This window comes from Dermacentor silvarum, chromosome 1 (assembly GCF_013339745.2).
Source record: "Dermacentor silvarum isolate Dsil-2018 chromosome 1, BIME_Dsil_1.4, whole genome shotgun sequence".
Lineage (NCBI taxonomy): Eukaryota > Metazoa > Arthropoda > Arachnida > Ixodida > Ixodidae > Dermacentor > Dermacentor silvarum.
This window is the reverse complement of record NC_051154.1, coordinates 304,749,778-304,761,414: the sequence shown is the minus strand read 5'-3', so window position 1 is coordinate 304,761,414 and position 11,637 is coordinate 304,749,778. Positions and strand designations below refer to the sequence as shown.

Here is an 11,637-nt window from a genome sequence, read left to right as displayed (position 1 = left end):
CACGGCCGCCTGGATCGACGCGCGCGGCAGGGTTGCTCCGGCCGTCCCATTCGGACGGAGAGGGTGTAATTGCGGAAAGGGGCGTGGCCGCTGCTTTCGCCGCACCGCGGCGCGCGCCTCCCACCCCTCAACTCCCTTGCTACGGCTGCGCGCGAGACGATTTGCGCTATAATTCGCGCTATAATAAAATATCACTTCATAAGAAACAGCGAGAAGTTGTGCCGAACAAAAAGGCACACAAAAGCACCGATGTCCCTTGACGCTATTTTTTTTTCTTTGCACTCCAGCCTCTGTCAGGATGATGCTGCCCGAAACGCGTACACTCGTAAGCCAAAGTTTTGGGGGGAAATTATTTCCGCGCGATCAAGCGCAGCATGCCAATGGAAAGCCTACAAGCGAGAGAAGGCATTCGAGCTCTATCTGCTAGGAGGAATGCCAGCTGACTGTCGAGGCAACCAAGATTTTTTTTTTCGCGAATCCGCAGCCCGCAAACATTTGTTTATGACTTGCATTTTCCCCAGCTTGACCAATTGACTGTCAAAATACGCCTTGGAAAGCGAGAGATATGACTCGGTGCTTTTAAATGGAGAGCTGAAGTCGCGGCAGTCTTGCATCTGTACATGCGAATGTGCTGTTTATTGTGTTAAATAAGCGTGTTAAGTAAGCGAACTCATCGCGCGTCTTCCTGCACGAAGTATCAAGCTGCTTACCTGAGTCGACAGCCACGGACAGACATTTTTTCAGCAACTTTCTGAGCCATCAGTAAATAATTCAATGCCATGTTTGTATTCATGGCGAAACTACCAGCATAACACATTCACAATACCTACAATTTATTTACGATAGCAAACACACAGCGCTTGTGCACTCGCAGTACTCCTTCAAACGCGGAGAACTTTTCGGCTCAGTGGCTTACTCATTAGTTTTTTGCGGTAAGCCGCTTTGTCCGTAACGACTGCGCCAATATTTGAGAGTAGGGCTTTATAAATTTGCTTGCAATTCATGAAGAAATCGCTGATGCATGCTTTTCGTTTGCCTGGCAAGCAAACAGAGGGCAGCTCTCTAAGTGAGGACAAATTAAAGCTCCACTGCTCCAGTTTCCTCCACTGGAAATGCGTGAAAACTTAGACCAAGCTTTTTCTTGGTGCTCGACTTGCAGCACGGCACGCAGCAGTACGGCATGTTTTTGAAAAATACAGTAAATTACACGCAGAATTTCAGGCGAGATTATAAAAACAAATCACTTGCCTCAATTCAATGTGGTACAACAATGTGAAATGCATATGAAAGCATATATGCTAGTTACACAGGGCCTTCAGCAGCAACACTTGCCAGTAACATATAGCAGTTCGAGGCTTGAAGGAAAAGCCGCTTCAGCACCAATGATGTATCGTGGGACCTTCATAATGTAAATGCGACGCGCATGCAAGGGTTCCGAATAATTAATTCGGCCGGTACATCAGGCTGGAGAAAATGTACTGCAAAATTATTATTACCACCGTGATTTCTGTATATGAATACTTCTGTTAACACAGCGCTCGACCCGAGAACGTAGCCATACAGTGACCACGATGATGAAATACGTTTCTTTTTGAAGGGAACAGCGAGCACAAGAAAAGAATGACGAGCGTAGTCAGGGGAAGCGCTTCGGCACAGCGGCAACTCACTCGCCAGAATACGTCTCAAGGCGCGTACAATGCGCCACACAAAGTCGCGTAAACACCCAGCCTATGCGTTAGCTGCATCTCTATCGTATTATGCTACAAAGAAACACCCTCGCTGTGTAAAGCCGGCTTAAGAATCTATCACCACGTGCCTTGATTCTCGTGCCGTTTCTTGCAACTGTCAGGCCACTTTAGGCCAACAATCAACCTATCTTCACCACTTGGACGATGTCAAATGCGCATCTCTCCAAGCATCTCCACGGCCGCGACGCCGTCAGCAGAGGGGTGGGAGCACAGCGCCGCCTCACGGCGCGCGGGCCAACTTCCTCAATTACATGTTTTCAATGGGGCGCGCGTCGAATGGGACGGCCGTAGCAACCGCGCCGCGCGCGCCGATCCAGGCGGCCGTGCTTTTCGCGGAGGAGTTTGTTCTAGAGAAACGAGATGGCGCTTACGGCGGCGCGTCATACGTCTCCTCAGCGACCGCGCACGAATACGAAACCATTACCGCTTATACCTTGCTTCCGTGCGATCATCTGTCGGATATGCAACCGAGTTTTCGCTAACGCACTGTGCTCCATTCATGCCGGTTTGAATTATGTGGGTTGAAGACGTGTGCAGTAGTTCGCTGCAAAAATAGTGACTGGCATATTAAGGAATGTAACGAATATGTGGGGCCAAGTTCGCGGACCACTGCTGCAACTGTCCGTACGTGTTTCCGGCACTTCGAGATGTACGGCTTTCCTCGAGGATACACAAATTTGCTCATCCGCCAGCGTTGCATGGCTAATCTTCAAAGAAAGGGCTTCAGCCCCGGTACGTCGGCAAGAGTGAGTACTGCTCGTTAAACAATGATAAAGGGAGTAGCGCCGCTTTCTTTCATAATAGGTTTCGCAGCACAGTATCTACGCACATCTACCCCAAGCAGCACGGAAACTTATGCCCACTCTTTCGACAACGTGTCAAGAATAAGTGAATGGGCGCACAGTTGAATATATGCGCACTATATACGCACAATAAGTGACGTTATATACTACACCGACAGCGTACGAATGGTCGAAGCTGGATGTTTTGTGCTGGTCCACAAGAGTAAGCGAGTTACTAGCGATAACACGTCTTTGCTACAAGGTATTACAATGTGCAGAACAGCTACGTTTCATGCCTTGTACACAGCAAGAACAAATCTAACGGAAATGAGCACACCCACGAGCAATTAGGCAGAAAATAATCAGATAGTGCATGGCTTCAGAACGGTGCAACAAGGAAGACAAAAAGACGAAAGAACACACGAACACCAACTCGCCCAATTGTCAGTGTTAATCAGATAGTGACCGCACGGAGGAACCTTACTGAGTCAGAAACGTGACAAGCCGCTACTTGAAAATATATCTGTTAAATAAAGAACGAAGACCAAAACACTATAATCCTGATTCAATTCATGAGCGGAAAGTCGGGACAGCTTCGAATACATATTTAGCCTCGCTTATCGAGCTAGCACCATATACGCTGCTCGGGCCGTTTGGACAAAGCTTAATGAGCTTCGAAAGCGCTTTTACATGTCCTCTGAAGCTGTGGCCGAAGCTTCGTGTCGTCCACCCAGTCACTGTCTACGATATCTCCCGAAACAGAGGTACTAAGCCGCACCGGCGTCGTACACATCCATTCTAAACACGGAGGCAACGGAGGCAATTGAGGCAAGCAATGGACGCGTCACCACGGGATCAAACATGGCAGCGCCCACGGGATCGCCGCGAAAAAGGTCAATAAACGCGCCCTTGGCAGGCGTGCAGGCGCAGACGACGAGATGCGATTCAGACGATCCCCAGCCTCCGCCAGTATGGTGGCGCCATCTAGTTAAGGTGCCTGCAAACGCAGCGTGCGCAGGCGCAAACGACGAGATGCGATTCAGACGAGGCGCGCAATCAATGCGATCCCCAGCCTCTGCCAGTATTCAAATTCAAATTTTATTTACCAGACAATAAGCTGGAAGGTCCGCTGGGCTAAAAGCCGTGAAAACGGCTTGACAGGGACCAGGTGACCGTTACACGGCAGCAGCTCTACAAGGTGCGCAGGTTGAGATGATAGATACGCCGTGACAAAGGTAAAATGAAAACAAGCAGAATTTACAACATATACATAAATCACACAAATGCATACAAAGTTACAATGCACAAAGAAATGTATATTGAAATTTACAACAATATATTTATCAGTCACACAAATGTTTAAAAAGGAAATATGAATAATATAGTCGTATGGGGTCGAAACAGTATAGTCGCTATCATTTACAGATAATTAACCCTTTTCTAGCACACAATAGAGCAAAAGTATGAACGTAACTGTTTTTTACTCCAACTGGTTGTGTTTTAATATGTGTTTAGTGTTGTCGGGACGTTGTATGCCAAAGTTTGGTACTTATAGGTTGTACGAAACAGTATGGTGGCGCCATCTAGTTAAGGTGCCTGCAAACGCAGCGTGCGCAGGCGCAGACGACGAGATGCGATTCAGGCGAGGCGCGCAATCCACGCGATCCCAATGTGTGATGTGCGCCACGTATTCTGTACACGTACACGTATTCGGTACACGTTATGGCGTCTCCTCGCAAGGTATGAACCGCTGCTGAAGAAGCGAATCGTAGAGCTACGTGCGTGGCTGCAATCAGGCATCATCGGGCTCAGCAGAATGCTGTGCAGAGAGCATTACAAGCCGCAGCTCGCCGTCGACGCCGGGCGGACAGTTCAGATCGTTCTCGTCAAAATGAGGCGAAGAGACTTTGTCGCGAAGACCCTGTCGTGTGTGGTGCAGAAATTGGAGCTACTTTGAGCCGCTCCACCAGCTTACGCTGTGACTGTGCTGCGTGTGCCGCGCAGGCCTGTGACTTTTTTTTCCAACAGTAAACCTGATGGAGCTTTAAGAGTCGCAGAAATGTACAAGGATAAATCAGTATTGATCGTCCGGCGAAGAGGGCTCTTCACTGTGAAGTAGATGTCAGTCAACACGAAGTGAGACAAAGATGGCCCTCAAATGTTTAGTTAGGTGGCGCGCTCTATAGTCTAGGCGTCTCTTGTAAGACTAATGAGTAGTATTCGAGTACATACTTATTGGTATAGGTACATATCATTCTCTCATGTTGCAGCACATGAACTCGGTTAGCGAGCAAAAGCACGTCAACGTCGTTATAGTGAATGACGCGAGATAGATGGAGTGGGGGGGGGGGGGGAGCGAGGCTAAGCACTGCAGCTCTGGGCTCAAATTCCTGAAAATAGCGGAAGGGGGCCACATTTGTCAAGAGGAAGGGAAGGAAGGGACGCAATAGGAAGGGAACCCAGCTTTTTGATAACCCGACCCTGCGCGTGTAGCAGCTTTTAAGCCATGTCATCACAAAATAAGTCTGCAATAATTGTAGTCTCACTTACGAGGTTGCCTTCGTTGAGTGGTGAACGTCTTTCCCCAGCCGGCGATGATGCAGTAGCTGCCGCCGACGTAGCTGTCTTGCTTCGTCGGTAGGCACACGGGCTTGACGTACTCATTGAATCGCATCCTGTGTTCCTCCGTGGTGCGAATTTTCAGCAGGCAGATGTCGTTGTAGAAAGTGTCTACTCCATTTCCGTGCATTCCGGAAAATGTGATTGCAAGAGACGAGGTATTAGGCGGAGCACAGTTGTGAATAGAAAGCGTTTGCGTTGCACTGATTCACCAACGGTTTGGCGCCAGTTCACTCTTGAAACTTGAGTCATACGTATATACCTAGATAGCGTCGGTTTGTGAGTTCCGCGAACTGCATTCCATTGCGTTCTTTGGACAGGTGGTTTCTTTTGTGATTGCGGGCTAAATGTTTTTTTCTTCAATGGCTATGCGTGTATGAAAAATTAAATAAAAAATAACTGAGAAATTATACGACGAAGTTAAGTGCAATTGCCGTATAATTGTCGTATTGTCGTACAATTGATTTATTTCTGTCATTGCGTTATATGTCATTGCGCGTCATTGAGTGTCGTTGCGTTATATATGGGCCTTGCATTCAATCAGCTTAAACAGAACGAAGAACGTTACTTTTAGAAAAAGCAACGCAAGTAACGCTTCTTTTCTTTGTAAACAGACATGGGAAAGTGCAACGGCACACACACAATGCTTCTAAGGAGCACGCTGACATTATTTGATTCATTCAGACACTTCTGCATTGTCTTAGTAAAGAGGAAGATAAAAAGTGAAAAAGAGGAGAAAAACAAAAACAAAACAAGAAGGTCTGCAGGCCAACAACTACAGGTGAATGTTTCTGGCCTGCAAGCAGCCTTATTCGATACTTACAAAAGTATAAATAGAAATTCGATAGCTTCTCGAACAGAAAGTGTATTGAAGGCAATAGGAAGTCAGCAAGAAACGATAGATTGTCGATAAGAATTTTTGTCAGAATCTGCATGTATCCTCAGAGCAGGTGATACGCTAGAAAAGAAATTCGCAAGAGTTGGCACTATAGTTAAGCATGCTAACGAACGTGAAATTAGGGAAAGTGGCCGGCCAATGGCATGCAGTTTTTGTTGCAGAAAAGTTATGTGATTAATGAATACGCCCCTCCCCCTCCATCTCGCTTTCTATTTAGCGTTATAAAGTATGTGCATGGCAAAGGACAGTGAGCGTTGGTACTCAAGTGCGCTCAGGCTCACCTGGATTGAAATCTTTGTGCACGCGCATGGCTTCAACTTGGAACTCGAGCTCGTAAGGGTCGGGTGCGTACAACTTGTACTGTCCGACGCGCACGACCAGTTGAGACACATTCGGGGAAAACCTGCCGTGCGCACACACACACACATACAAAAAAAAAAATCAAGAATGCGGGAAGAGTAAATGCACTTCGGATGTATTTCTTTTCTTTTTTTGCAACCAACGAGTCTCACAGTCGCTCCATTCTTTCTCCTCAAAGCAGCTATGGCATTTGAGGAATATAATACGATATGTAAGAACAGCATTCGACCTGAGAGTGCTTCAAGCAGGAGAAAACAGCGAAGCGCGCGTACTTGAAACAATGGGCAGCAGTCAGAATGAAGTCCGGGGTCAGAATGGTGCCTCCGCACCAGTGCAGTGTTTCGCCTGAAAGGTCCCGCAGTCGCACGTCCACCAACCACGGGTGCGCGCCGTAGTGGGCTGGTATACCGTCAACGATGCGCCCGCTGATGCGTCTACTCTGCGACCTGGCTACACGCAGGAGAGAGAGAGAGAGAGAGAGAGAGAGAAAAGGGTAATTTGTCCGTTGACCGTCTATCTATAACATGTGCGACACGAAATTTAACTTCGCGGTTTTCGTGCTCTTTTTCGCGGATGTTTTATGTCGATATGTTGTCGATATTTTTAAGATGCCTGTTTTTCGATCGGTAGTCTGGCTGGCACTTGAGCTCCCGAAGAGTCGCGAACGAGCTAAGCTCGTCCGCAGTCCGTCCCCCAATTTACGTGTGGTAACCCGGAGGGTGAGCTCTGTTCGTCATGTTCCCTGTCGGTCGTCAAAATTATTCTTGAGTGACTCTTGTTGCCCATGAATTGCTTTAATCTAAACGTTATAACCCATAATTAAATACTTAATTTGATGCTTCCTGTCGGAGAAACCACTTGAGATCAGCTAGAACGAGAATTGGAGATTGCTGGGAGAGGCCTTCGTCCTGCAGTGGACTTTGACCATGATGATTGGTTATTTGTTTTTAGGTAGACTGAGTTCGTTCATTGTGTTAAAGAGAGAGAAAAAGAAATCACGCCCATGATGAGCAGATGAGTCTGCCATTGCCACGAGTGAACTGTGGAATGAAATCACGACAGCAAATAAACCTACGTGACGGAACAGGCGCCAACTATACCGCTTGCGTTAATTTTTTATTCTAGTTAGAACATATATTGAAAAAAGAAATTGCATAGAGCGGATAGTGTATGCCATTCAGCCTGTTCACGTGGATTGCCTGAAGAGGCGGACATCACCTGCAAAACAAATCGCAGTGTCCAGGTATCTAATTAAACTATTAACTAGTTAAATTTTTAACGCGACAGCGTTAAAGGCCCCGTGTCGCAGAAAATCCGGCGTCGGCAACCGGCGTGCGATGCGGGTTGCGGAGAAAATCATCTCCAACCACCCCGACCGCGCAGGCCCTCCACGTGGTGCAAGGTTTTGGTGAACAAAAAATGAATGTCTCACATAAAAATCCGCCAGGAAAATGATAAACTACGACTTTACCATTCGGCGTCGGATTGTAATTTGAATGTACGAGGAAACCTAATTCTGCTACGAGGAAACTCAAACACACACCCCTTTTCCAGCATTTCTACCAGACTATACAGCCGCGCGTTGCGATGCGAACGGGTCCCGATAACGCTATTGCGTTCTACTCTTAAAGGCGATGCTTAAGCGTCCAATTTTTTTATTATTCTCTATAGGGCACACGTTGCAAGTGCAAATTGAAAACAAGCGTTAGGGTAGTCATGCGTCTGCTTAATCAATAATATACCGGGTGTTCAAAATTAAGCTTTACGGAATTTTTAAAATCGCCCGTGGCAGGTAGCATAATTCTTATCGTTGAGCTGGGTTATTCGAAGAGGCGGACATTAGTACCACGAGAAATCGAATCACATATTCAACTAATTAACAAAAATTGACTAATGAACTTCTTAGTTAATTACTTTACGACACATATTGAAATTTACGAATTGTAGCCGGTGAGCTTGTCAGGCGTATCCACTTGGAATAAATTTCCAGAATGACACCAGTTTGGAGATATGCGCCATCAAACTTGCCGTAAATATGCACTGTTGTTCCACTTACCTTTTCACCAAACTCCTGTTTTATACATTGAAGCACAAAAGTAACTGGAACGCCCATGTATTTCGTCCCACCATTTGGGAAATAATATCTCGAAACTGCTGTCATCCCGGAAATTAATTTCAAGTGGATGCGTCGTGCAAACTCAGCGGCTACAATTCGTAAATTGCAATATGTGTCGTAAAGTAATTAACTAAGTCGTTCATTAGTCAATTTTTGTTAATTAGTTGAATATGCATCGATTTCTCGTGCTACTAATGTCCGCCTCTTCGAATAACCCAGCTCAACGACAAGAATTATTCTGCCTGCCACAGGCGATTTTAAAAATTCCGTAAAGCTTAATTTTGAACACCCGGTAGAAACTTGCACCACTTCCGAGATATTCTTCCCCAATATATGTTCTAAAATACTGACACGTGTACTTGGTTGTCTTTCTCGGGTGGCCGCGTTTCACCGTCTAACAAATGTTATCGCTCAGCGCAGGACGCGCCTGCATGTTTCGTCATTCACAGTTTTTCTGCTGTTTTCTTCAGCGTCACTACTACGTGACAATATACATCGGCGTTCCGGTTGAGATCTCCCTGAACTGCTAGAGAGGCGCTTTTGGAAAACTGTCAATTAGAACGACCATATATTTAACATTTTAAGGAAGGATATCTCGAAAGGAGAACTAGCTTTATGATTTATGATAATTGGTACATGTGCCCTTTGCAATCTTTGCAATTAGCTAACTGGACATTGCGGTTTCTCATGCAGCTAGTTTCTGCCTTTTGCAGAAATACATATAAAAATACGGAAAAGCGCTGCCTGTCACAGGGTATTTTTAAAGTATCCGTTTGAAGAAGAAGAAGAAGAACGATAACTTCATTGAAAGTCCGGCATGTTATTCGGGGATTTGGGCGAATACCCCTGCCTAGTTTGAAATAAAAGAAAACAGCTGGTGTATCATATGCACGCGACCTGTTAGCAAGTCAGACGCCTTTAGCACTGGCAGATCCTCCAGTCCGTTTCATTTAAAAACTGCCACCTTATAGCGCATAGCGATGACGTGTGCCGGTGACGCTCAGAGAAGACATCATTCAGGTGCAGTATCCGGGGACGCGCTTTTGCGGATGAGGTTTGAAGCAAGTAGATCGCACAACCCCGTCTTGTGGTTTCATTTATAGCTTAATTTCTAGTTTCATCGGATATGTATGCCTCATCTGGAACGTGTTACCTGAGTTGAAGTTCCGGGGCATAATCCTGTTGTTCTTGTTCGCATGATACTGGAACAACACCGATGCCTGGTCCATCCGTGGCTGGTACTTTGGCATTCCGCAGATGTCTCTATCTGTGCGGAAATCAGATTGCGCACGAACACCAGATACAGTATTCGCGCATGTATAAGCGACGACGCATGATGCTCGAACCTACCACTCCATTCGGTCTCACCGAATATGCCCCTGCACTGTGTGGCTGTGGTTCATTTTGAATGCAATATAGGCCTCCTTTACCGACAATCAGTGAACAAGACCCGTGTAGGCGCTGTCAAAATTCACGACGTCACTGCCTGCTGGCGCGGGAAATTCAAAGCGGTATCGCCAGGCGTCTTTTGTCACGTTTGACGGAGTGGCCGTTTTGCCATTGAAGAAGAGTAATAATAATCTTTTTAATTGTCTTTTTAACCATTTCGAATGCCAGCTGAAATTGAACAATTGCTTTTGGCGTCAGATGCCGGGTTTTCTCGACGCACGCGCCTTCGATCGATATACAGAGCGCAGAGGATCTTAGAATTCGGCCGAAGGCCAACGTACATGAAGCGATGCTTGGCGCCGTCGGCTCGACGTGGTCCGTGCTGCACGTGATTGCCACGTCCTTGTCGTGGTTGCAGTCACTGTGTCCCCAAAGGTTGCTGCGACATTCTTCCAGAGACCTCTCCGTGCCGAAACAACGCACGTCGGCCAGCCAGATGGGACCTCTGCCAGGGCCGTAGGCAAGGCTGGGAAGCACGGTAGCGCTGGCGCTACATCAGCGAAAGAAAAAAATGAAGGACCTTGTGCAAGCATTGATAGCTTATTGCTGACACACACAGAGAGCTAAGACGCGTCCCGAGTCGCACCCCTCTTTGTAGAATATCAGGCATACTTCGCCCTCTTCGACCACTACGAGGTGACCGTTCTGCTTTTGGCAGTAGATTTTCCATTGCGGCGGGCATCAATAGAGAGAGAGAGAAAAACAGGGAAGGAAAGACAGGGAGGTTAGCCAATGTAAGTACCGGCTGGCTACCCTGTGCTGGGGAAAAGGCTAAAGAGAATAAAATGCGATAGAAGAAACAAATAAGAAAATGAAGTGAGAGAAATGCGCACAATAACGCGATGCTACGCGCTACAACCTTCAAAGTCAGTCGCACAATTCACAAGCCTTTAAGAACTTGAGCAGATCACTTTATTATGCCTTGATTGCATAAACCCGTCTGGACCAGTGTAAATGTATCGTAAGAAGAGTTACGAAGGTGAGGTTAGTGTGTTTGCTTGTCTTTAGCGTAAGTGAGTGAGTGAAATAAGTTTATTGAGGTCCAGAGAAGACGCAGGGGAGACCGCTTATCGTAAATTCATCTCCTAAGGCATTCCTGCAGCAGCGATAAACGTGTTTGCCTGGCGGGAAGGAGTTACGAAGGATCGACCGGGTGTTGATTGCAATGTATTTCAACTAAAGGAATTGCGCTATATGAGCCAGCGCGAACTACGAGTGATACGTAGCTTTTGGTCGTTTTATGACTTAATATAACAGAATCCCGGTTCGTGTAAAGTCGTCCTAAGTTACTGCGAGGCTACTAATGTTCACAGTGAACATGTGTAGTTCGCGGCACAACTGTATGGCCTCAGAGCACGATTGATCTCCAGCAGATGGTTTTGTAAACGCTCGCTTATGGACCGGCAAACTTATAAAAGCGCACAAAGTCAGAATGAAAGCTAAATTCCGTATGCGTTCCTGTAATGTTTTATATGTACCACATTATTCTAATGCAAGTGATGCTCAAATGACAAATAATCCTCATGATTCACCTGCATGATCCGTCTGCTCTGAAAAGCATAAATAAACAAGAACAGGGATAGATTGGTGAACTTTAATGTCTCAAATAAAACACAAGGGGTATGAGAGGAGCTGTAGCGGGGGTTTCCAGATTAACATTGACCC

The 11,637-nt window shown here is 46.4% G+C and overlaps 1 protein-coding gene across 1 annotated transcript in view; it reads right to left on the bottom strand.

Moving 5' to 3' along the window:
* Positions 1-4,912: 4,912 nt before the first annotated feature.
* Positions 4,913-11,637, bottom strand: part of LOC119442080 (neurotrypsin-like) — a 31,910-nt gene continuing 25,185 nt past the window's right edge. Inside the window, exons 20-25 of the mRNA XM_049661398.1 lie at positions 10,254-10,462; positions 9,677-9,790; positions 6,680-6,857; positions 6,329-6,450; positions 5,081-5,260; positions 4,913-4,920 (exon numbers count right to left, since the gene is read on the bottom strand). Coding sequence (XP_049517355.1) covers positions 4,913-4,920; positions 5,081-5,260; positions 6,329-6,450; positions 6,680-6,857; positions 9,677-9,790; positions 10,254-10,462 — 811 coding nt within the window. The remainder of the gene's footprint in view (positions 4,921-5,080; positions 5,261-6,328; positions 6,451-6,679; positions 6,858-9,676; positions 9,791-10,253; positions 10,463-11,637) is intronic.